The sequence below is a fragment of the Natrix helvetica genome (assembly GCF_964273705.1).
Source record: "Natrix helvetica genome assembly, chromosome: 2".
NCBI lineage: Eukaryota > Metazoa > Chordata > Lepidosauria > Squamata > Natricidae > Natrix > Natrix helvetica.
In genome coordinates, this window is record NC_138552.1 from 208,881,895 (window position 1) to 208,908,947 (window position 27,053).

A 27,053-nucleotide genomic window follows, 5' to 3' on the forward strand; every position below is an offset into this window, starting at 1 on the left:
TCCCGTTTCATTTCTGTATCCTGGGGCACATAGTCTAACTATATTTTCCCCCTTATTATTTCTATTGTCAGCATTCCAACCTGGAACCCCATGTAGCACATCTTGCTAGCATGTTTTGTCAATTTCAGATTGAACGTGTCAGTTTCCTCTTCCTCTGCATCAGTGTTTGGAGGATAAACTTGGATAGCCATTATATTAAACAGCTGTCCACAAAGTCTAACTGATATTACTCAGTCATTATTCAGTACTGTCTGTCACATCTTTCCTGACTACAAAGCCAAAGCTGTTCCTTCTGTGTTTGTCATGTCCTGAATAGTAAACAGTGTGATTTTTTCTCACCTAGAGTGTCCAGTTCCAATCCATTTTAATTTGGGATGTCTAAGATGTCAATGTGTAATCAATACATTTCATTTGTCACTGCACTAAGCTTTTCCATATTCGTGCTTCTAACATTTCATGTTCACACTGTAATTCTGTCTTTGCAGTTTCTAATATTTTTTCTTGCATAGCAACATCTGTAACTAGATACAGCAAAGGCTTTAACTGCTTTATAAACACCGTTAGTATTCCCAAATATCCTCAGCTGTTCCTTAGTAGCATGTTGAATGTCATATGATTTGAGTGCCCCATCATCTAGTCTTACATTGTCAATCACTTTATCTAGCCAAGTAGTTTTCTTGTTAAAATAGCCATGGTAGTGCAGTGGTCAGAATGCAGTAGTGCAGGCTAATTCTGCCCTCTGCCAGGAGTTCGATCCAGACCAGTTCAAGGTTGACCCAGCCTTCCATCCCTCCAATAAAATAAGGTTGCAGATTATTGGAAGCAATAAGTTGACTCTGTAAACCGCTATAAAGCACTATGAAGTGGTATATAAGTCTGAGTTGCTAAGTCTAAGTACTATTACTAAAATACAAGAGTTGTCTACTTTTGCCTTCTCCCACATATGTGAAATGATGCCTTTCCTTTGGTCATAAAATAACCATCCACCTTCAGAATCTTTCTTTGTCACTTTTGCCTGATATAGGAGCCAGCTAGTTATGCTGGCTGGCTCAGTGGCTAAGACGCTGAGCTTGTCGAGCAGAAAGGTCGGCAGATTGGTGGTTCGAATCCATAGTACCATGTAACGGAGTGAGCTCCCGTTACTTGTCCCAGCTTCTGCCAACCTAGCAATTCGAAAGCATGTAAAAAATGCAAGTAGAAAAATAGGGATCACTTTGGTGGGAAGGTAACAGCATTCCATGTGCCTTCGGCATTTAGTCATGCCGGCCACATGACCACGGAGATGTCTTCTGACAGCACTGGGTCTTCGGCTTTGAAACTGAGATGAGCACCACCCCCTAGAGTCGGGAACGATGAGTACATATGTGCAAGGGGAACCTTTACCTTTTAGTTATGCTGGGCAGCTGGGGTGGCTTTTACACCTTAACTGACCTTGCTGGGGGAATGCACTCTTGGTCTACACTTAGTGTTCTTTGCTCATTCCTCCCAGGATCACCCCTCCATCCTACAGAAGATGAAGAACTGCGGAGGGGCAGGGTTATTTTTGCTGCTGGCATTACTGCTGGTTCAGTGCAACCGAACCAGTAGGAACCCACCTTTGGTGGTGGGGGGAATAGGTTTCTAAAAAACAGAGTTACCAGGTTATAAGGCAGAGAAAATGGCCTTTTCTGTGGAATTTCATATATAGGTTTCACCTCTATCTCATTGCAAAGATTTCCAGGGCCCGAGTAAGAAGTATCCTTTCTGGACCACTGCTTTTGTTGGAACGTAGCTGCACAATCTTTCCTCCTGGATAAGTAACCACAATATAAGCTATCTCCCTTTTCAGTCCTTTGTTCAGATATTTTTTATAGCAAGGCTTTATAAGCCAAGTAGTCCTGGAAACAGCACCCACAGTTCTACAACGCCCCGTAGAAAGCATCCATTGGAAAGTCCATTGAGAGGCTGGGGAGTAAAATGCTTTAGTTTCATTTTTTTTCTTTTTTTTATGACTCCTTTAAATATTTCTTTTCCTGTTTGGCCTTTTAATACGCTGATGAGTAACAACAGTTTAAGATCTCAGATAAAAAGATTTCCCACCTCTTGCAGTCTGACACCTTTTTATTTATTTACCTCTATCTCTGTGGCATATAGTTATTATTATTTATTTATTTATTTATTTTATTGAATTTATAGACCGCCCCCTCTCCCCGAAGGGACTCGTGGCCTGGTCTGGTTGCAGTTCTGCTGCTGTGAGTCAGCAAATGTTTGGGGAAGGGGAGGAAAGAAGGCTCAATTGGGGCCTTGAAGGCTAGCTGTGTTGTCCCAAGGGGTGATGAGTTGACTTGGCTAATAGCCAGGGCTGTTGTGGGAAGGTGTAGAGACAGAAATCCTATTGGTTCTGATATTATTTGAGTATTGAGTACTAGAGCTTAGTGGGGACACCCACAACTTCAGTTGCCAGGTGACATGCTGCCGGTCTGAACCAAAATTAGGGAAAGATTGAGTGAAACAAGAGTGTCCGAAGAAAAAAGTTGGAGAGTGAAGTTACGTTAGCATGCAGAGTAATTGGCAGTTGCTCAGGAGAAAGAGAAAAATGATCCATGGGTAGCTTCCCTGAAGGAACGAAGATGAAGACCCAGAAAGAGGGCATCTTCAAGACAGAAAGAAGGGACCCAAGTGGCTGCAGACCGCATCTTCACTTTTCAAGGACCAAAACAAGGAGGGACAAAGCTGGAGGTAGTATTCAGCCAGTTTTGACTGGTTCTAGCAAATCGGTAGTGGACATTTTGAGTAGTTCGGAGAACCAGAAAATACCGCCTCTGGCTGGCCCTGCCCCTGATCTATTTGCTGCCTCCTGAATTCCAGCTGATTGGCTGGGTCTTCTTTTGTTGCCCTGCACAGGAGAACAGAGTTGGAAAGCAGGTTAGGAGGGTGGGGAGGGAATGGGGATTTTGCAGTATCCTTCCCCCAGGAGTGGAGTGGGAACGGAGATTTTGCAATATCCTTCCCCCAGGAGTGGGGAGGGAATAGGGATTTTGCAGTATCCTTTCCCTGTCACACCCACCAAGCCATGCCCACAGAACCGGTAGAAAAAAAATTGAATCCCACCACAGGACAAAGCTCTGGTTTCTGAGGAAGGACTGAGCAGAAGACCCCGAGAGAGGTTCTTCCCCCAATAAAGAAACAGTGGTCTCAGCAGATCCAGGAGAAAGTCAAGCTGTGCTGAGCACACTATAGTGAATTCAGCTGTTTCCTTTCTTTTCACCCTCTCTTGATGAACCCAGAAAAGGGGAAGGAAGAAGGCAAGTAACAGGGGGATAGTCTCTGAGAGGGCGACCTAGAAGGAAACCTGTTACTATGTGAAAACCCCACCTCCAGATTATGTTGTAAATACCAATTGTATATACTTGCTGTAAAGAGCTTCACTGTAAATAGTAATAAGTATAAGAGCCTACACTGTCTTATTTCTTGTGTCAATTGCCACCCTTTCAAACCAAAATACGCTTCCAATTTTTTAAAAAATTCTGTCATATTGAGACTATCTCAATGCCAGAAATTGAATGTAGATGATTTTACATACAAAGCCGTGAATTTTTTTTTAAAGGATCCATCAATTTTTTTAAAAAAGCCTTCCAATTATTTGAGAAGTGCAATGGATTTCCACTGCATTGGCCATCAACAATTGTGTATGCCCTATCAAAGATTCGTTGTTTTTACAAACACTGGTGAAGAAAAAAGGCAGGACATGGCATTGGAACACTGAAAGTTCTCAAGCTAAATCTCAGCATTATTCCAGAAAAGGGGGGGAAACTGTATCTTACCCCTGGAATGTTGGAAACGTTTGCTGGATCCAGATGGAAGTTGCTGTGGTTTTGCAAAAGCGAATGTGGCTTTGCTTGAAGTATTCTAAAAGAATACACGTTGGATGACCCTTAAAAACAATGCAAAAACTACAGCCAGTCCAGAATGCTGGTGGGTTGTCTCGTGCCAAGTATAGATTAGAGAGTTGACTAGTTTTGCTTCTCCTACATAGGAAATCAAAATATCCTTTGAACCTAATTTCCAGTCCTGTTCCAAGCTTTTAAATCGCTTAATGGTTTTAAGCTGAAATCTCTAATTGAGTCATAAGATGCCTTATGGTATTCTAGTACTGTGATTGCAAGGGCCCTAAGATGGAATTGATCGCATATTGTGCAGTTAGATAGGACTTTTTGACAAAAGTCTGGTTTTAAAATAAGTAAGGTACACAAGAATTTTAGTATTGCATCGGTAGTACAGGTAGTCCTCAATTTACTACCGTTCATTTAGTGACCGTTCAAAGTCACAACGGCACAGGAAAAAGTGACTTATGGCCATTTTTCACACTTACAATCTTTGTAGTAGCTCCATGATCACATGATCAAAATTCAGATGCTCGGCAACTTGTTCATACTTATGGTCCAAGTGCACACAGTATGACTATTTTGAAACAACCCAGCAGCAAAATACAGTAAACAGAGGTTTGTCTTTCAAATAGTGGTTTATCTTCAAGGAATATATACATACACATACTAGGCAAAGTCAGGCAATCAATCATCAACCATAGCACAGAAGCACAGACGGAGAGAAAGACACCGTCACAGGGCCTCTCTTATAAAACAGCCCCTTAAAATTGGTAGCAGTCAAATAATCCTGCTGTCTCATTGCTACCGTTGCATCATCGGCAGTCCTTTTAAAATTTGTAATTTTTAATATGGGGTATTTTAATGGCAAATTATTATCGTTATTATTGTGTTGTATTTTAATGATTGTTACCTCCTCCGGGTATGTGTATGTATCCGTTTGTGTGTTTTTGTACGTTTATATGCATATATGTATCTGTTTTTACTGTACGCCGCCCCGAGTCCCTTGTGGAGAGGGTGCGGCTAACAAATTAAATTTGATTTGATTTGATTTGATTTGATCGTTACAGTGTTATGTTACAGGAGTTGGGCAGCTATTAAATCATTATTACTCTGACACTTATGACCATTACTGTATTCCAAGGTCATGTAATCCCTTTTTGCAACCTTTTGGCAAGCGAAATCAATGGGGAAGCCAGATTCACTTAATAACCATGTTACTAACATATCAACACCGTAAAACAGTGGCAAGAAACATCATAAAATGGGGCAAAACTTAACAAATGCCTCACTTAATAAATTTTGGGCTCAATTGTGGTTCTAAGTTAAGGACTACCTGTATTATCTAAATATGTCACGCACTTGGAAAAAGTTGCTGAATGGTCCTTTGGCTCAAGAGTGACAGTTTTCTTTTGTACTGAAGTATAGCTGTTAAGATTGATAAGCTTGCACAATAGACACACACCTTACCTTATTGTTTTATCCTCTGCAATTCCTTTCTGTGAAGAAATGTCTTATTATTCATGATCTGTCTGCTATTTATAAATGGGTTGTGACATTTTATCCCTTTTATGATATATTTCCTTGAGAATTCGCAGGGGAGGTAATGGCTTTCATATTTTATGATGGGATCCTGTTTTGAAGTGAGAGGAAATAATAGATGATTGAGCAAGACTGAAGGATATTGGATAATCCAAGTGAAAACTATATACTCTTCTTAGTTTACAGTTTGGATCAATTGTTTCCAAAGAGAATTTGAAGCAAATTCATTTTTTTTTAACCATGCAGAAATTATATTGAAGTTCTTTTTTAAAAAATTAATTTTTATTGAATGTTTTAATCTTTAAAAACAGTAAAAAAGACACAAGGAAAAAAACACAATAAAACAAAACAAAACACGGAACATACACATAACAATATAGAGTAATTTTACAGCTGTCATATATCGAAGTTCTATGGCTATTAGAGCTGTGCAAGCTTCAGTCTGAAGATTCATCAGTTTCAGAACCAAATCGTATTTGGGGGAGACTCGTTGCATCAAACTGGATAAAACAATTCAAATAGTCAAATTCAGACGAAATCTTATGATTGAAATTGTATCAGAATCATGTCCCAATTTTTCTAGATCAGATTAGAAAGTCATTTGTCCTTGGTCCTTTTTTTTGAACCAATGCAGATTTTTTTTCTTTGCATCTTTTTTCCTCCCTGTACATTTTTGATCCCTTTTCATCTACAAAATAGAACATTGCTGTTTCAAAACAAATAGCGCCACCTAGCGAATTCAATAGATATGTTTTCCTTCTATACGAATACACGAGACTCATCATGTAAAGGACTTTTTATTCCTTGAGATTTTATTTTAAACCCCCCCCGCCCCCACCGGTACTTTTATTACTTTTATAAATAACTCAAGATAGCAAACTTACCGACCACTGTTTGCTCTTAGGGAAATATACCTAACACTCTTTCCTATTTTTTATTTTACATTTACTATTGTACACATAATTCATTATACAGTATTTATTCTTTTAACAAAATGGTCTCAGCTAGAAAAAACATATGAAACTTTTTTTTTCATTTGAGGATAGCTTATACCACGAGTGTTTCTACTTACTGTAACACAGTAGCTTGGAGCTGATGGTGTTTACTCTTTGCAGATTTCTGCTGGTGTCAAAATATCTCGAACATCATTTCTATGTTTGCAAATGTAATATTCACAGATTATGAACCAATCATTATTCATTCTCAATCCCCAGAGAACCAAGAGAAAAACACCATCAACGTATTAATACCCAAGATGGCAAATGCTATCAACTTCCTTTCCTGGCAGAATTAAATACAGCTTCAAATAAAAATGGATTTCTGGTGATTCCATAAACAAAGTCATGCACTGTCTTTAGCCTTCAAAGGGAAGCACTTTGCCACTGCTTCCTTCCAGGATTCTTTAAACTTTTGAATCTAGCATGCAATCACTTTTCTAATCAATGCATTGGAATCGATAAATCAACAATTGGCTAGGTCAGTGATGGCTAATCTTTTTTGGTTCAGGTGCCGAAAGCGTGCGCGTACGTGCGATAGCGCATGGGCGCATGCCCATACCCATAATTCAATCCACTTTGCGCACCCCCTGCGCATGCACGCAGGACCCTCCTCTATTGCCCCACCCCGTACATGCATGCATGATACCCCCTCCCTCCTGAAGCCTGGGGAGGGCATAAACAGTCTCCCCGGGGCCACCGGAGGCCCTCCTGAAGCCGGAAACGGCCTGTTTGGGAACTTCCGGTAGGCCCATTTTTCGCCCTTCCCAGGCTTCAGAGGCTTTCCTGAAGCCTGGGGAGGGCAAAAGTAGCATCCCCCGGCCCTTCGGAGGCCAAAAATCATCTGGCTGGCGTGTGCATGCGCGCTGCAGCTTACCTAGGGCAATGGCTTGTGTGCCCTCAGAGATGGCTCGGCGTGCCACCTGCAGCCCGCGTGCCATAGGTTCGCCATCACGGAGCTAGGTGCTTCCACTTGTTCTGATGCTATTAGAGGTAGTCTCCAATTAATATTCTTATGCCATTAACATCTTCTTGTTATCATTTGAGTATTTTGTATAACTTTATGGTTATTTCCCTTCCTGCCGTGTTTCCCCGAAAATAAGACATGCCCTGCTAATAAGCCCAATCGGGCTTTTCAGAGCATGCGCTATAATAAGCCCTCCCCTGAAAATAAACCCGCCCCCAACCATTTAAGCGCATGCGCAATCGGTCCCTGTTATTACCACTGTACCACCTACCGGTACAGCTTGCGGGGCAAAAAGAGGGTTCACCGCAAAAACAGCAGCAGGCGAAGCAAAGTGCTTCCACCCCCGCCCTTCCCTCCCACTCAAAAAGAGCCCGCCGCAAAAACAGCGGCAGGCCAGCAATGTGATCAACCCCTCCCGCCTGTTCCTTCTCGCACAAAAAAACACTGCCCACCCCAATGGTAAAGGCAGCCTGCCTGGTTCTCTTCCCCGCCGTCCCTTTAGCGAGGGGTGGCAGGTGGGGAGGGGAGAAGTGAGGCGCACCTCTTACCTTTCCAGCTCCATCGTGTTCCTCGACCTTTCACCCATTGAATCCCCTTGTTAAAAAAAGGATTCAATGTGTGAAAGGGAGAGGAACCTGACGGAGCTGGAAATGTAAGAGGCGCGCCTCGCTTCTCCTCCCGCACCTCCCACCCCTCGCTAAAGGGACGGCAGGGAAGGGAACCAGGCAGGCTGCCTTTACCATTGGGGCAAGGTGGGCTGTGTTGGGCCGCGATGCGCGCCTCTTACCTTTCCAGCTCCGTCGTGTTCCTCGCCATTGTGTTCAGGGAATCCCCTGGTTAAAAAAAAACCCTTCTCGTGATTTCAAGATGTTTGATTGAACTCGCGAGTTTTTTTTTTACCAGCCGCTTCCCTGAGTACGATGGTGAGGAACGCGATGGAGCTGGAAAGGTAAAAGGCGCGCCTCGCTTCTCACCTGCCCCAGAAAATAATAAGCCCTCCCCCATGATAAGCCCAAGGCCATATTTGGTGGGGCAAAATAAAATAAGACCCTGTCTTATTTTCGGGGAAACACGGTACCATTTCAGACCTATAACTCAGAATGGCCGGAGTGCTTTAACCATGTCATGACATTCGTTTAACATTGCCACGGAATGAACACATCATCAGTTTTCCCCAGTGTTATGGGTTGTTTTTTTAAAAAAAAATCCTTTGTGGCCTTTAGCCTTGCTGTTGAGGATGCATTGTTCCCATCCTTGAATAAGAACTACCTGACATTCAAAGCTGTATAAACAACATTCCGCTAGAATTCTGTAAATGTGAAGCTGATTACAAAGGAACAGGGCAAAAAGGGAATCAAAAGAACTTTTCTGTTCCTGCCAACCATTCATTCTTTGGTCATATCAACAGCATTTCCTGCCAAGTCAAATGGCACAAGCAGAAAGGGTTTTTAGAAAGTCAGATTCTGTTTAGCGGGAGATATAGCTAATCGTAGCTAATTGTAGTGTAGATAGTAGAAGAAGTTCATATCAAATAAGCACCTGATTCGTATGCATTGCCCAAATGCCTAATCCTACAGTCAAATCTAGACCTAACGTTGGTTTCACATTACAATAAGAATTCAATGACAATCATTCACATTTACAGTGTCCAAGATCATGGGTATTCAACTTGCTGCGCGTCACGTTGCTATCACGTTATGTATCGTGACTTTTTTCCCTTCGCAGAGCTGGGGTGGGCGTGGCCTGCATCCTGTTTTTCCACTGGGTTTAAAGACCGCCAGTTCTGTTGGTGAAATGAGATTCCCTTAGCCATTTTACTAGATGTTTTCCTCGATAACTCCAACCATGATTGCATGTTACTGCAAAAGCTACCATAGTGAGGAGGGTGCATTCTAGTAAAAGTTCCAAGAACAGGATTCTGAGAGAGGTAAACTCTGACTTGAGTAAAGAGCAGGATGAGGCATATTTTCTCACCAGTAACCATATATAACACTCAGAAGTTCTAAAGAGTCATAGCAATAAAAAAGTTTATTAAATACTCAGAGAGCTTCATATTTGGTTCCAAAAATAGGCATCAAAGAACATAAGAATATGAAATAGAACAATTGTTCACAATGTTTTTAAAGTAGCTACATCTTTCCTTGGACTCATACCAGTGGTGGGTTTCAAAATTTTTAGAACATATTCTGTAGGTGTGGCCTGTGTTGTGGAAGTGGCTTGGTGGTCATGTGACTGGGTGGGAGTGGCTTGGCAGTCATGTGATCGGGTGGGAGTGGCCAACTTGTAAAATGTGATGAAACTCACTTAACAACGCTCTTGCTTAGCAACCAAAATGTTGGCCCAGAAACTCTAGCATTTGAAGCACGCAAGTCTTAAAGCTGTCAAGTTACAAGACCCTTGCACCCCTAACCCTTTAGAAAAGAAACCCCAGGGGTGTTCAAACTTGACAGCTTTAAGACTTATGGATTACTACTCCCAAAATTCCTCCTCCAGTCATATTGGCTCAGGAACTCTGGCATTTGAAGTGTGCAAGTCTTAAAGCTGTCAAGTTACAAGACCTTGCACCCCTAAGCCTTTAGAAATAAAACCCAGGGGTGTTCAAACTTGACAGCTTTAAGACTTGTGGACTTCAACTCCCAGAATTCCTCCTTCCGTCGCTCAGCTGCTATCGCCAGGGTTTTGGGAAGGACCTTCCCCCCTCCAGAAAGTCCATGCCGGGAGAAAGAAAGCGGGCTGGTTTGAATGCTGGCAAGCAGGTGGTTTAGTGGCCAATGAGTGCCTCCTTCACTCATTCGGGCAGGTGGAGAAAGAAAAGTGTATGAAGGAGCCTGCCACCTACCTCCTTCAGGTATTCGGGCAGTGGGGGTGCTTTCTTGCACGCCTTCTTTCTTTCTTTGCCTGCCTCCTTCACTCGTTCGGACAGGTGGAGAAGGAAGGTGCGTGATAGCCACCCTCCACATTCAAACTAGACAGCCTCCTCTCTCCCCACATGGGCTCTCTGAAGGGGGAGGGAAGGTCTCTCCCAAGACCTGCTTTCCTTACCTCGTGGCGCAATTCTGGGACGGTGGGATATTCTTTTTTTCACCAGTATGGGGGCTTAGCCTTGACCCCTGCCTTCCTGCTGCCTCCAGTCCAGCCCCATGCAATCTCCCCACCACCCCACTGACCTGGGGACACTCCCAGCTCCAGTTGGCATTCTCCTAGCGATCCTTCCTGGCTGCGCCCCAAGAGCGGTCACATGGCAGCAGCGTGGGGGCTGTTTCAAAGCCAAAGAGCCAGCACTGTCTGAAGACGTCTCCGCCGGCATGACTGAATGCTGAAGGCGCACAGAACGCTGTTACCTTCCCATCAAATGTGGTTCCTATTTTTTCTACTTGCATTTTTACATGCTTTCGAACTGCTAGGTTGGCAGAAACTGGGACAAGTAACGGGAGTTCACTCCATTATGTGGCGCTGGGGATTCAAACCACTGAACTGCCAACCTTTCTGATTGACAAGCTCTGTCTCTTAGCCACTAAGCCACCATGTCCCACTTTACTATTACTAGTAATATACTAATTTACCTACTAATTCTCCATCTCTCTGGCTTCCTCCATGCCTCTATAGCCTTACTTGGCTGATGTGAATTATTCACAGTCTCCCTCTTCCCCCAGTCCCTTTGACCTTGCCAGCTGTCCCTACTACTACTACTGGTAGTAGTGTTTTCAAACTTAGTGGAACTTCTAAGTCCTTCCACCACGTCAAAATGGTAATCCCCTGGAAAGAATATCTACATAATACCATATCTACATGGAAAATCCATCTATAATTAAAGATGCTAAAAGGTTTTTTTTTTGTTAGTGGTAATGGGGGGTTGTTTCCTTATTTCTTTGTTTTGAGTTGTTATCTTTATCTTTGCTCCTTTCAGTTCCTGAAATCCATTAGCAAATTGCCTCATTTAAAGAAAGTATTCACGGACTAACAGCAAGTAGTTCACAAAGAATAGCAAATGGATGGTAAAAATCTTTGCAAAAGCCTATCTCCATAGCAATGTGCTAAAGAGATCATTACTGCAGCAACTGATTTATATCACCTGTTATCACATGTTCTTCTTTTTAAAATAAGCATTAGCCATTTTTCTGTTCAGTTTTCAAGTTGGCAAGGCAGGAAAGAGTGATGGAGAAAGAGTAACTTCCCAGCAGCTCTTACACATTGCTGTTTCGTGCAAGGCAGATGAAGACTTCAAGTCTGGATCTTCAGCAGAAAATGCCACTGCACACAGCAGAAAGGGGCATAGCAGAGGAGGTATTCAGCAGGTTCTGACCAATTCTAGAGAACTGGTAGTGGAAATTTTGAGTAGTTTGGAGAACAGGTAAATACCATCTCTGACTGGCCCTGTCCCCATCTATTCTCTGCCTGCCGAGTCTCAGCTGATTGGGAGGAAAGCGGGATTTTACAGTAACCTTTCCCTGGAGTGAGGAGGGAATGGAGATTTTACAGTAACCTTTCCCTGCCACGTCCAACAAGCCACACCCAACAAGCCACACCCAACAAGCCACACCCAACAAGCCACACCCAATAAGCCATGCCACGCCCACAGAACTGGTAGTAAAAAATGTTTGAATCTCACCACTGGGGCATAGCTTTCCTCTTCCCTGAGATGCTACAGAAGGGACTTGGCGATACAGGTAGTCTTCGACTTACGGCCACAATTGAGCCTAACATTTCTGCTGCTAAGTGAAACATTTGTTAAGTGAGCTTTGCCCCATTTTATGACCCTTATTGCCACAGTTGTTAGGTGAATCGCTGCAGTTGTCAAGTTAGTAACATGGTTGTTAACGGATTCTGGCTTCACCATTGAAGTTGCTTTTCATTTGATCCTAGAGACTCAGAAAGTTCGTGATTTAATGCCTGGGATGAGTGATGGATCAGATATGAGTGAATAAAGCCAGAATTTAATCAGAAACACTCCTACACTCTCTGCATCAACTGATTCAGAAGAAGATAGGAGAAAAAATCCAGACTAGTATCTTTCCTTAATAATTAGATGTTTGCAGCTTGAGGGTTTTGGTTTTTTTGTGAAAATTGGGTGACAGAAATAAAGAGCAACTTTGTAGAGGAAAAATTGATGATACATTCCATACTGCTAGACTGCGCCCTCAAGGTAATACACAAAGGACTTGGCTACCTTCAAAATACACTTCCTTGCTACTTCAATGAATGAGAAAATAGTAATTTATAAGGTGGCATCTTGCCATACTGACTCCACCAAGAAGAAAGATCAAATTACATCCCTGCTCAATTCTGGATATACATCACAAAATTGCTGAACAGTCAATTTTTATTTCATCCTTTCTTTTTCTTTCTTTCTCTCTTTCTCTTTCTCTTTCTCTTTCCTTCCTTCCTTCCTTCCTTCCTTCCTTCCTTTTTTGCCTTTTGGTACTGTCTATGGGGTTTTCATGATAAAGATACTGGAGTGGGTTGCCATTTCCTGCTTTTCTCAGTTGCAATGTATGACTGTGAAATTTGGACCATAAGGAAGGCTGAGTGCCAAAGAATTGAGGCCATTGAACTATGGTGCTGGAGAAGACTCCTGCAAGTCCCTTGGACTGCAAGACGATCAAACCAGTCAGTCCTAGAGAAGATCAATCCTGACTGCTCTTTAGAAGTCCAGATCCTGAAAATGAAACTTTGGCCACCTAATGAGAAGGAAGGACTCACTGGAGAAGAGCCTAATGCTGGGAAAGATTGAGGGCAAAAAGAAGAAGGGGACGACAGAGAATGAGGTGGATGGATGGAGTCACCGAAGCAATAGGCGTGAGCTTAAAGGACTCCAGAGGATGGTAGAGGACAGGAAGGCCTGGAAGAACATTGTCCATATGGTCTTGATGGGTCAGACATGACTTTGCAACTAATAACAAAGGTTTTCCTGTCCAGTCGTGTCTGACACTTGGGCACAGTGCTCACCTCCGTTACTTGTCCGAGAGAGCCAGCATTGTCCAAAGACATTTCCGTGGTCATATGACCAGCATGGTTATACCTTCCCATTGAAGTGGTACCTATTAATCTACTTTCATTTGTAGGCTAGGTGGGCAGGAGCTGGGGCAAGTAACAGGAGCTCACCCTGTTGCAGCTCAAGTCTTCAACCCAGGCTGTCAGCTTTCCAACTGACCAGCTCAGTGTCTTTAACCGCTGAATCATTGTGCCCCCTTCATCCACACTATGCTTCATTAAATGTACATAGGTGCACAGGACAGGACAAGAATACTGGATTACTCTGCAGGAGTGACCTACATCACTCTATCTCATCTCCAATAACGATATATGACTATCTAGCAGCATTGGCATAAAACATCATCTGCCATAAGTATGCATAATAATGGTGCCCAAATAGTTGACAATAGCTGACCTTAGTGGGTCTCAAAAAGCTAAGCAGGATACGTCCTTGGATGGGTTACTACTATGAAATATTAGGACAGTATGTTAAACCTGAAAGTTAACAGAGGAAGGCGATGGCAAACTATTTTCAAGTTTTTGCCAAGGAAACTGTACGGTTGAATCTGTAAAGTCACCAGAAATCAGGGTTTACCTGAAGGAGATTTTAATGTAACAGTGCTGCAGGATAATTTGAGAACAGACTGAATGAGGAACATTAGAAATTTACTGCACTTTTACAGTGATTTGGGGAAACGTGTTTTTTCCCTCCGACTCCAGCTATTGATTGGAAAAGGTTTCCATTTTCTAGATAAGCCACAAAGCACTTTGAATTCTCAGATTAAATGGATGGCAACTTGGTGTCCTGGAAGCCTTTGATGATAAGCTATATTAGAATGTGCATTATCTTCTATCTTTAAAACTGTTATAAACAATGGTGGCAGGATTCAGAATTCTACACAAGAAACCAGCCGAACTACGTTTTTGCTTGTTTGTTTTGTGTGCTCTGTCAGGGGAAATTTCACCCTGAACTAATGAGGTCTTAGACCGACGACTTTTCCAAACAGCATATCTTCAAGAAAGCGAAAATAAAATCCCGAGAACAAGTTCTAATTAAAAACAAGCTTTAATACAAAAATAAGAAAATAGAAATAAAACAAATCTATCTAATTGTTACATTTTGGCAAGAGCAGCTTGTCGCTCACCTTCTTGGCAGACGAACAAAGAACAAAAGGAAAGAAGTCTCTGGAATGTGTGATGTATATGAAACGTGTTAAGCATGTGCAGTAAATCATTACTGATAAGGACCTATGACCTGCGCAGTAAGTCTTCAGCTCGGCTAGCAAACAATTAACGCAGTGACACGCTCGGCCAGTAAATAATCAAGAAGTACTATTCTTGGAAAAGGTGAAAAGTGCTTAATATTGCAAAAGGGTTAATTGAGGGGTCCTTGGTGCTCTCCGAGCTTGGGTTTTTACCCCTCACCGAGAGCAAACCCCACTCACTAGCACAAATGATGTTACCTAGTTTTGAGTATTGAGATGCCTGCAAAAAAAAACAACCAAGTTCAAAGAGCACCAAGGACCCCACATTTCAACCCTGAGCTACAAATATTCTCATTTGTTGGGATATATAATTCCATGAGTAGGTTAATGTGTATGTTTGAATGCAAATGTAGAAGTTATGAGTCTAATTTAAACTAAAATACCGGTAGCCTTTGAGTTACGACCATAGTTGAGCTCAAAGTTTATGTTGCTCAGTGAAACATTCAGTGAGTTTGCTCCATTTTACCACTTTTCTTGCCCCAGTTGTTAAGTGAATTGCTGTATTTGTTAAGTTAGTAATATGGTTGTTAAGTGAATCTGGATTCCCCATTGACTTTGCTTGTCAGATGATCTCAAAAGTTGATCACATGACTCCAGGGCACTACAGCTGTCATAAATACGAACCAGTTGCCAAACACCTGAAGTTTGATCACATGGCCATAGGAATGGTGCAACGGTCGTAAATATGAAACTGATCATAAGCCATTTTTTTTCACAGCTGCTGTAACTTTGAAAGGCCACTGAATGAACCTTGAGTAAGGACTACTTGTATTATGGTAGTAAGGACGACCAGTATTATACTGTATATCTCAGTCTGCTCTTGTTTAGGTTATATCTGATGAGCAATTTTAAAGCTCTGCTATCTGATTTAATAGTTATTTAAATGTGTCATTTTTAATTGGTATAGATCATTTATTCCTTAAAGGAAATATGTTTTCTCAGGACAGTTTTCTGCAAAACAGGGTATGTGATTGTTCTGTTTTCCTTCTGTGGAAGAAAAATGCAGCTCTAGAGAAAAAGAGTTAACGTGTATTGGCTCAGCTATCACAGGAGAAATTTCTTGAAACTTCAAGGTCCAGGAGAGGAACTATTTAATATATGGGAAATTAAATCTTCTTAAATGTAAGTTACAAGTTAAAAATATCCAAATTAAATGCTCTTGTATTCCTTTAATTGAAAATGCCAGAAAAATTGTTTCCTTCCCATCATTGCTTGAAATGAAATGGCAGCAGACTTTTTATTTAATTACTAAGGTTTATATACTGTTCCAATGAAAAATTATTTTAAATAGTTTACAATCTGTAATACCATTTTATGATCCACGGTCTTCTGTGCACTTTCAAATGACTAAACCTGAATATTGAATTAGGTATAAATCTGCTCTCTCTCAAACTTTCAGTGTTGATATGATTACATAATGCATTCTGATATTTCCCTAAAATAACTGATTCCTCACTAATTGATTCTTTACATATTTTCGGAGAGAGTTTTTGCCTCTGTAATAAAAGGAAATATTTTAATGGATGTATCTTATAGCTCTCTTTTTTCAGAGCTATTAAAAAAATCTCTTATTCCTCCTTGTCATTCTTTCTCCGAATTATGGAATGGTAATTGCCTTTGATTACCTCTCAGTTTTTATGTAGATAAATCAACAGTTTTCATAGTTTTTCCTTAACAAAGAAGTGGTGATTTTTAAAAAAAAATGTATATTCTTTTTTTTCATGGCAGTTTTGAAAATCTTTAGTTCCAGTATAGACTTTACTGAAACTTGAAAGGCATTTTTAGGGAATAATAGCCTTTTTACGTGAGATTCAATACAGTATACAGTAATAAACATTTGATTGCTGTCCACAGAGATATTCACTAGATGGTGCTGTTGTTCTCCAGATGAAGAATTTAAAATATTCTGTATTACCTTCATCAGTGTCCTTAATAGTATTGTCTAGATCAGGGGTGTTAAACTATTTCATTGAGGACTGCGTTTTACCTCGGGGGGACGGGGCAGGAGGGGTTTGCCAGTTCAACACCACTCAGGGGCACCTGTGATGTTCCAAGGACTCTGCCAGTGAAAACCAGGCTCCTGAGCTCTATTTTTGGCTGAAACGGTCTCCTAGGGCCCTCCCGAGCTATTTTTGCTGGGAGAGTCACCATGGGCTGCAACTAAGCACGGGGTGGTGGGGGCGGTGGCAGGCCATCTGGAGCGGCCTGCCGCAGCCCTGCAATATAAGCGAGTCCAGCAACCTTTTGCAGCCTTGCAAAGATCCCACGCTCGCTTATAGTGCAGGGCCACATGGCGCGGGGGTGGGGACGGCAAAGGGAGCTTACGCGGCACGGCCAGCGTCTTTGTCAAGTTCGGGAACCTCGCAAGGCATTTGCAAGGGCCCCGGACTTGCCTAAGATGCCCGGCTGCCAGAAAGCACGGGCACAGGGGTGGGGACGGCGGCAGGAGCTTACGTGGTGCGGCTAACTACTGTCTGCCTCCCCATGCTCAGAAAAGCAACTCCAGGAAGGTGCTTTGGTGGCGGCAGGCATCCTAGATCCTGCCTGCTAGCAAAGGACTTACCCGGGCTTCCTTTTCTGAGCATGGGGAGATGGACGGTAGTTTGCGCGGTCTGTCTCCCCGTGCCCAGAAAAGCAACTCTCGGGGGGGGGGGGGTTCTAGAACCTGCCTGCTAGCAAAGGATTTACCTGGGCTTCCTTTTCTGAGCACGGGGAGACGGACGATAGTTTGCGCAATCTGTCTCCCCGTGCTCAGAAAAGGAACTCCGGGGACGTTCTTTGGGGGGGAAGGAGGAGAAAGACAGAAGGACAAAGTGGAGAAAGAGAAGGAGAAAGGGGAGGTGGAGGATAGTGGGATCCTTGCTGCTTTCTGAGCTTAGTGGTTTTCTTACAGACATTTCATTACCAAATTAAGTAACATCATCAGTGCTAGAAGGGAATGGGGTTGTGAGGAAAGGGGGGGGGGAGGAGAAGTAGAAGGAGAAAAAGGGAAAAGTTAAGGAGGGAGAGGACTGTGGGATCCTTTGGTGTACCCAACCAGGTGTTATCATCAGTGCTAGAAAAAATGGGGTATACAGAGAGGAGGAGGAGGAGGAGGACTGTGTGGTCCTTGGTGCTCTCTGAGCTTGCTTGTTTTCTTGTAGATGTTTCATTACCCAAACCAGGCATTATCATCATCATCAGTGCTAGAAAGTGTGGGATATATTGAGAGGAGGAAGAGGAGGGGGGGGAAACGACAGCGGGGTCCTTGGTATTCCCTGTGCTTGGTGGTTTTCTTGCAGACATTTCATGACCCAGCTAGGTATCTCACACCAATGACAATAAAACATCTGCAAGCAAACCATCGAGACCACAGGGCATTTATTTCTTCATTTATTAAATTAATATGCCTCCTGCCTCGTGGTCATCACGAACTCCTTATCAGGACCTTCCACAATGACTGGCCTCAGAATTACATCTCCACAATCTCAAATTTTATTTATTGTGTATAGAATATTATTAATGGTTTTATTTTAATTTATTGTGTATAGAATATTTTAATGGTTTTATTTTAATTTATTGTGTGTAGAATATCTTTTTTTAAATTATTTTTCATGGAATTTTTATTTATTTATTGTTTATAGAATATGTTTATTACAAGAATGTTATTCCTTTTTGCAAATGTTTTGTGGTGGCTGCTTTTCTATGGGCAGGCCAGGTTGGTGCAAGGCAACTTAGCCAAATTTTGTGTGTTTCTGTGTGATACCTGGCTGTTTAGGTAATTGTGAGGTGGTTGCTAGTTCTGTGGGCTTCCTGGCACTGTCCTTTATAATTTCTCACAATGCCTTGATGGTTTTTATTCCAGTGGCTTTGTCTTTCCTGTTCTTAGGGTTAGGGAAAAAAACTGGTTTCATCTGCAGTCTTTTGGGGGGAAATTGTTATTTTTTGGTGTTTTCCTGGCACTGTCATAGTTTGTGTGTGTGGGTGTGTAATGTCCCGCAGTTATCTACATATTAATAATGATCAAGTACTAATAACATTTCCTTATATATTTTAGTGACCTTTCCTTACATAATTGGTGTTTTCTTTCATACTTTTAGATTTCTAATTGATGTTTCTGTTAGCAATTGATAAAACAAATCTGTGAAAAAGTATTCGAAGCCTTCTTGATTTTAATTGTCAATTTATTCATTCCTGCACATTCTAATATTTATTCCTTTTCATATCTTTGTTTTTCCACTGTTGTGCAAACACAATTCCAGCAGCTGTTAACATGTGTAAAATTAAATATGTATTGTATTCCCATTGAAATACAAGTAGTAAGTAGTAAGCTACTTACCTTCTGTAAGTAGCTCTTTTATTGTTTTGTGTACTTATTTTAATCTTATTTAAGTAGGAAGTGCACAAAATAATAAATTTCTTTTTTTTATATCTTCTTTTTGTAGATCATCCATTGGGGCAAAGAATTCAGTGACATCGTCTTGGCCACTCCCACCTAGTCACATGACTGCCAAGCCACTCCCACCCGGTCACATGACTGCCAAGTCACTCCCACCCGGTCACATGGCCAGCAAACCACTCCTACTCGGTCACATGGCCAGCAAGCCACTCCCACTAAGCAGGCCACACCTACAGAAGAGTTTCCAAAAAAATTTGAAACCCACCATTGCCCAAGTGTGAGGCAAATGCCTTCACCTCTAGGTCACTGCGCCACTCAGCAAATAAACAGTAAATAAATGAAAGTTAAGGATTTTTTCCATAGATTGTCAGTAATGTATACAACAACCATGAAAGATGCTCTTACCTTATTCCCCTGCTGCAGACAGGGTTGAGTGAAAGAGGTGTGCCTGTAAAATTGACAGTATAATCTTTATTTAGGAAAAAAAAGACAGATCTTTGCAGTAGACTGTATTCTCTAAAAAAACACATTTACAATCCTGCTGAGCCCTTAATTCAAATAGGAAATGAGAGCAGGAAAATTACTCATATGATAGTAAAGCATTTATCAACTGGATGATCCAAAAGAACTCAGTTAACAATCTACTTCTTCGTTCAGGTCTGATTGTTACGCTATTTAGCTATTATGACATAGAATACAGGTCCTCAACATACGATCACAATGGAGCCCATGTTGCTAAGTGAGACATTTGTTGAGTCACCTTTGCCCCATTTTATGACTTTTCTTACCGCATTTGTTGAGTGAATCACCGCAGGTATTAAATTAGTAACTTGGTTGTTAAGGGAATCTCTCTTCTTTACTGCTTGTCGGAAGGTCACAAAAGGGGACCACATGACCTTGGGACACTGAAACCATCATAAATGTGAGTCAAGTGTCAAGCATCCGAATGGAGATCTGTGACCATGGGAATGCCACAATGGAGATAAGTCTGAAAAATGGTCATGTCCCTTTTTTCAGTGTCACTGTAACTTCAAATTGTCACTTAAAGGAACTGCTTTAAGTTAAGGACTACCTGTATACTATCTTGGCTGGCCAAAGATAATATGCTGGTCCAGGCAGATGTAAGATAGGACTCTGTTTATGTACAGAAAACAGGCTGATAACTGGATTTTACGTTACTAGCGGTAGCAAATGACGTTTTCTTAATAGCAATACAGTAGCTTGAAGGGCATCTGATGCATTTTCAAGAGGGACAAGCAGACGATCATCCAAATGTTGATTTGCTGGATGTCTTTTATCATAATGTCCATGGGCAGTTGAGCAGAAGCTTTAAAATTAAATTTCAACTGCAGCAGGAAGGTCACAAGTTCCTCATTTCTATGCTTTTGTCGCATGCTATGTTTTTGGCCACTCCTAAAGTACCATTATTAATCAACTGTAGGGGCTTAAAGCGATGCCTAGTTTCTGATGAACAATTTACTAGGTACACACGTACAACTAACTTGGCAAGTGGCAAGCTGAGTAGAATCCATCCCAGTGAGCACCTAATACCCAGAAGGGTCCGGGGGCTGTTGGATCAGCTTCAGATTTTTTTAATTTAAAAAAAGTAAATTAACTGATTGTTGTTTTTCTTGGTTTTATTAAAATTAGGATCACATTAACAACCCTTCCCCAAATTAAGGCTACACTAGATATGGAATCTGTCAGAGTTTTGGCAGAGTGACTAGTATTATGTGATAAACCAAGGAGCAATAACACAGCATATAGAGCCTTAAGAATTTAACGGTGGTTTATATACAACTATATACAGACATATGCATGCAGGAGATAAATTCCCTTACCATTCACTACAGACACAAGGAGAGAACTGAATACATGCTAAGAGAGAGAAACCCCTCTCTAATGACCATCCATATATAGACTTAAAATAGTAAATGACTTGTGTGGACCCCACCATCAGAGTCTTAAAAGGGTTATGCCATAGCTGCAATGAATCAGCCTTATTGCACCAGCCTTGCTGACTACAGCTTACAACCTTTCATCAGCTGGCAGCTATTAAATCCTGACAGAATCTCAAGCCTGCAGAAGGGAAATGTGGCGGAGGATGAGAACACATTTAGAGACTTTGGATTTTTGATAGATTAAGTAAAACCAAGTAAAATATTTTACCAAAGGAGTAGGAGAATTAGAATAGAATAGACCTAGAAGGGAGATCTTCTAGTTCAGCCCTCTGCTCAAGCAGGAGAACCTATACCCGTGATGGCGAACCTATGGGATGTGTGACAGAGGTGGCATGCAGAGCCCTCTCTGTGGGCATGCGTACCGTCACCAGCTGTTCTTCTGGTTTCTGCTGTGCTGGCCAGCTGGTCTTCAGGCCTTTTGGGGGCTGTTTTTCTTCGTGGGCTCCAGAGCACCAAAAATTGCTGGAAAACGACCTGAAAAACAGTCTGAAAACGGCCCCCAAAAGAGCCTGAAAATGGCTCGAAAAACAGCTTGAAAATGGCCAAATGCGCTAGCCAGCTGGTCTTTGGGTTTCCAGTGCTCCGGCGTGTACACGCCCATTCTGGTTTGGGCCCTCGGTGTCGAAACGGTTCGCCGTCACTGACCTATACCATTTCAGATAAGTGATTGTCTAGACCAGGGTCAGGGCCGGATTTTCCTATAGGCTAACTAGGCTTCAGCCTAGGGCCTCAAGAACAAGAGGGGCCTTTTATTTTTATTTATTATCCATGCCACATTTTTTATAAAGATTAGTACCAATTACAACATGTTTCATTTAATATATTGATATATTGATATATATCACAGTAATGATGTATTTTATTATCTCTCATGTAATTTACAAACTTAAAAATGGGAGGTGAAAGGGCCCCATAAGTGGAATAGCCTAGGGCCTCTTTTCATCTAAATCCAGCCCTGACCAGGGTGTCAAACTTTGAAAGCCACATCAGAGTTGTATTTCACCTGGGGGGGGGGCAGAGGGGCACAGCAAGCTCAATGCCATGTGTCGGGGGCACCTGTGGTGGTTCAAGCGCTCTGTCTGTGAAAACGAGCTCCCAAGCTCAGTTTTCGGCTGCGAAAGCCTCCTGCAACCCTCTGCCAGCAAAATCGTGGGTGCTCCACCACTGGATGTTGTTTAGAAGAAGGATGACCAGGGATATCAAACTCAAACTTGGCCAGATCTAAGCACCTTTGAGTTTGACACCCATGGTCTAGACCAGTGTTTCTCAAACTTGGCGACTTTAAGTCCTGTGGACTTCAACTCCCAGAATCCCCCAGCCAGCATAGCTGGCTGGGGAATTCTGGGAGTTGAAGTCCACAGGACTTAAAGTCGCCAAGTTTGAGAAACACTGGTCTAGACTCTTCTAAAAAAAACTTCCAGTGATGGTGCAACCACAATTTCCCGAGGCAAGCTGTTCCACTGGTTAATTGTCCTCACTGTTAGGATGTTTCTCCTTATTCCAGGTTGCTTCTCTCTTTGATTAGTTGATTAGGAGATGATACATCAACCATGCTAACCCAGTAACCCCTGGAAATAAACCCTACTGAACTCAAGCAAGGGCAAGCATCACTATTCCGAATATGAGATATTTCACCAAGAAAGGCTTTCTTCCCTAGGCATACAACTTTTCAATCAGATTTCTCCGCGTATGCACAAGCTTTGTGGCGTTTACCTTTGAATAGGCTCAACCGCTAAAATAAAGCCTTAGGACTCCATTCGCTTTCCCGATTTTGCCCGTCTCCCGCGGGTCTGATGGGGGGGGGGGGTGTCCCTCGGTGTTGCCGTCCCTCACTCCGCTGCAGTACCGCCCTTCCCCTGCGAGAGGAGTTCGTTCTCTGGACGAGCCCTCTCTAGGGTACCAGGAGAAACCACCCCAAAAAGACACTCTATCCTCTTACCTCGCTGGCGGCCGCCGCGCCTCTCCACGGCTCGCGTTCTCCCGCTTAGGAGCCTCTCTGGCCCACGCGTCTCGGCTGCTCTCGGAGGGAAGTACGCCGCTGCGAGCCCAAGAGCCCTCCCGCCCGCCATATTGGTGCCCGCGCCGCAGCTATTGCGTGTTTGTCCCTGCAGCGCCAGCCGAGCCTGCCCTGGGGCGGCCCAGCGGACTAGGGAAGAGCCCCCCCTTTCCCCGACCCGTCCGCCGCCCCCTCCCCCCTCTCTCCGAACCCATCATGGCGACGAGGCCCGGTGGCCCATGAAAGAAGCAGACCGCCGTCACCCCACAGCGGAGATCAACCCCCTTTCGGCGCGGTTCTAAAGCCTTTTTCCCTCCGCCACACAACATGGAGGCCGTGAAAGCTTTTAACAGCGAGGTCTGTTTTGGGACTCTTCGAGGAGGGGATGCGGGAGGGTTTTGAGGCTCTCGTGCCCGAGATCGGGGAGAAGATGGTGGGGGTGGAGGGTTTGCTGCGGCTGCTGCCATTCTCCTGCAATACTAACGCTGGGAGAGAGGCCTAGATGCCGTGGGGGGGGGGGGGGAGAACCGGGGCTATTCGCGGAAGAAAAGTGGGCGGGGGGGGACGGACGCCTCCCTACTTCCACTGGAGAGTCACGATTAGGGCTGGAATTGAGACGAAGGGGGGAACCCAAACAAGCTCGTTTTTCTGGGTTTTTAACCCCCCCGCTTGGCCCAGCTTCTGCCCCTCCCCCCTAAGGGGTTCTTCTCAACCCCATTTTCTGCCCCTTTTAAAATACCTTTTCCCCTCCCCTGCAGGGGTGGCACATTTTTGCCCCCTCCCCGCAAATAACAGTTGTGGCAGCTTACGTTGATATAGAACGTATGTGAATAACCGCAGATGGAGTTTGAGTCTGCTTGCAGCTGCCCTTAAAATCCTACCTAGTGTAATATATATCCATACATATATCTATATATGTATATATAGATATAGCCTTTGCTTACATTAGGCTGGGTTTGGGAAACGGAGACGGCAACAATCCGGATGATGGAAGAGGCCTAGTAAAAAAAAAAAAGTCTGCACCTCCTTGCGTTAGCCTTGAGAAAGCAGCACATACACAACAACTCCTAAGGAAAGGGTATCTTTAGCAGTTGTGCTATATACGAGGAGTAGCCTGCTAAAAGGGGGGGAGTGACTTAATTTCAACCAATCGAAACTGCTGAATTAATAACAAGAGCGGCTATTTCATTTATTTTGGTTAATTGGGGTGTGTGTGATATAGAGATGTATAGGAAACACAGGTTGCTAAGGAGGACCGTCTTATTTCCTGAACATGACATATTGTTTACTTGGCTTCCTACTATTACTATTTTATTAAGCAAATGGATTTGCTACTTTAAAAAAAATAACTTTTGGGAGAGTGGTAAAAGGACAAAATACCCCCACATTTGATTTATGAGAAACTCAGATAATCAGTTGTGCTACCATTTTTAAGATCAGTTTGCAAGAAGATTTCTACAATCATGAAATTGTATGAAGACTGTGTAGATGATATGTGGAATCACAGATTTTTAGCTTGGTTTGTTATGTGAACTCAGATCCTGTGATTAATTCATAGTTCATTTTATCTTGAATTCAGAAAAATTAAGTAAACCATGGTTTAACTTAACTGTGGGTGTGACATAGACATCAAATTGAATTACTGGTTATGCTGTATTGAACCTGGTGGACCTACTCTTGAGTAAACACATAAAAAAGCTAAAAGGGTGATAATTAATACATACCTACTTCAGAGTAAGTCACATTGAAAGCTTCCATGGAAATTGCTTCTCAGAAAATATTAATTGGATTAGACCAAAACATAAAACACACATCAGTTAGAAATGAAGTATTATAAACATTTAATTTTTATGTAAAGCCATTTGCTTTGAAAACAAAAGACTTGATGTATGTTTTAGATGTTTTCAAGTGTACAGAGAGCTTCTATAGGTGTCATTTGTGGTTAATATTTTTGTCCTAAAATATGTAAATAAACTTATCACAACATTACATATGTAGAATATTGTAGAGTTGTAATTTAAAAAAAATATTAAATTTTACTCAATTCACATTTACTTTTGAATAGACAGCTATAGGATTGCACTATAATTCTATTTTTTCTTGCATTTAGGTTACGCCTATATAGAATAAACACTATTAGAGTTAATAGATTTTACTTTTGGCTAAACATGCCTAAAGTTGCATTTAATGAGATTCAACCTTTGTGATTTTACATTCAAATGTATATTTATAGTATTGAATAATTTAGCTACAGATTATTGGTATCTGACTTAATCCTAGATTCATAAATATATTATGATTTCCAAACTGTGATTGTTGGGTTGATAAAAGAACTTATGTGAAACAAAAAAAAATTTAATGAGCTGATTGTGAGTCAAGGAATAGTAACTCAGCAAAACAATCCAGGTTTGAACTGTTTGTCTTAAGTTGTTCAGAATTTTTCAATGCCAGCCTTCAAGCTGTACTATAGGGGTGATATCCAATTAGTTGGCTGGATTTTTTAAAAAGGATTATAATGTAATTTATGTAATAACTTTGTTTTAATGGCATATAATGTGGTTAAATCTAGTAGAAAAACATTTATACATTTGTTTAAAAAAACCCACTATTTTTCTGTAGATCATTTAATTCAGTTTTTAAGCTCGATAAGAAGGTTCCTTAATAAAACCCCAAATTCATAATAAATATAAATAGTCTTGACAGGAATCATTTTATATAGTGACAATATTAAAGAAAAAATTGTTTGTGCATCAAATTAAACTTCATATGCCATGGAAAATTGATATCCATATTTAGGTGAAATTGTTCACAAACGCTGCAAATTGCTTTGTATATACAAATGTTCATCCTGTGCATTTTTAATAATTTTTAAGCATTTAGTCATTCTAAAACAGAAAATATTGAATAATAATTTTTCCTGTATTTTTTTACAGGTCTTCACATTTGTAGCTGCTATAATTTATACTTACTTTTGAAACAAATATTCTTTATTTTCCCGGTTATTTCCCTTTGAAATAAACTTATTTCTTTTATATATCTTTGCTTTGAGCTTAAGGCAGTTTAACTAATATTCTTTAATGTTCTTCCATTCAAATATTTCCTAGACATGTTTGGCTTCAACAATTCTGTAGAATCATGAACTGCTTCTGATTTCACTTAGGCTAATTAATTCTCTATCCAGAAAATTAAGAAGGAAAACCTAATGTTTAAATACAAAAAAACAAAAAAACATAGCACACCATGTGGGGGATCCTGGGATAGGCAGAAAGTAAACCCTTCTGTGACAGAATATTCTCAAAATGTTAGCAAATATTTGGGTGGTTAGAGTTTTGTAATACCACCTTCAAAATAGCTGTCTATTGACAGTACTAACCATGTCTTGTCAGTTATAGTCCAAAATATACGGAGAGCATCACATTGCCTTCTGTGTGCATGTTTTGAAAATGATTTGGAAACATTGCTTTGGGAAGTACAGAAGTACCAGTACAGTGAGTTTTTTATTGCAACCCATTAAAGCAACTGTGACTTTCTCAAGCTTATAAGGAAGATAAAAGGTCCTTGTGCATGGACTCCATTGCATTCCAAAGTACAACGTCCTAATAATTTTCAAAATAAACATAGCCTGTTTGTTGTTGAATTAGAAAATACATTAGTATTTCTTTTAGTAAAGCTTGAGACTATTTGAACTTATGTTTAGTCTTGTTAATTGTATAACTTTATTCTATATGTTGAATTAATTTCAGATGAATGAAAAAATCTAGGCACAATTTTCAGTCTACTTATAAATTTCCTGTGCAATGCTATCTGCAAATGTGGTAGTACACATTAAGATTGCCATTCATTAGGAATTTTAGTAAGGGGAGGCCCAATATGATTTGTAAAGAGAATTTGGACTATTTTTCTGCTAATATTTCTTGACTCTCAATCAGTTCTATTTACTCTGTTTCAGCACCATGCTCAGCAGCATCATTGACTCTTCTCTGTTCCTCCCTGTTGATTTTACATTCTCATTTACAAAGGGAACCAATAGAGATGGGGCAGAAGTCAACTGCAGATAACAAAAAACAACTACTTTCTTAGAATATGTAAACAACAAAAGCCATCCTTAAGATT

General features: G+C 41.5%; 1 protein-coding gene across 2 annotated transcripts in view; it reads left to right on the forward strand.

The window, feature by feature from the left end:
• Nucleotides 1–22,921: 22,921 nt before the first annotated feature.
• SCAF8 (SR-related CTD associated factor 8) overlaps nt 22,922–27,053 on the forward strand; it is a 47,513-nt gene continuing 43,381 nt past the window's right edge. The window contains exon 1 of one of the 2 annotated variants that reach the window (XM_081945163.1): nt 22,922–23,297. In XM_081945163.1, the coding sequence (XP_081801289.1) occupies nt 23,268–23,297 (30 nt within the window). In that variant the 5' untranslated portion in view covers nt 22,922–23,267. The remainder of the gene's footprint in view (nt 23,298–27,053) is intronic. The other variant, XM_081945164.1, reaches the window with a different exon arrangement.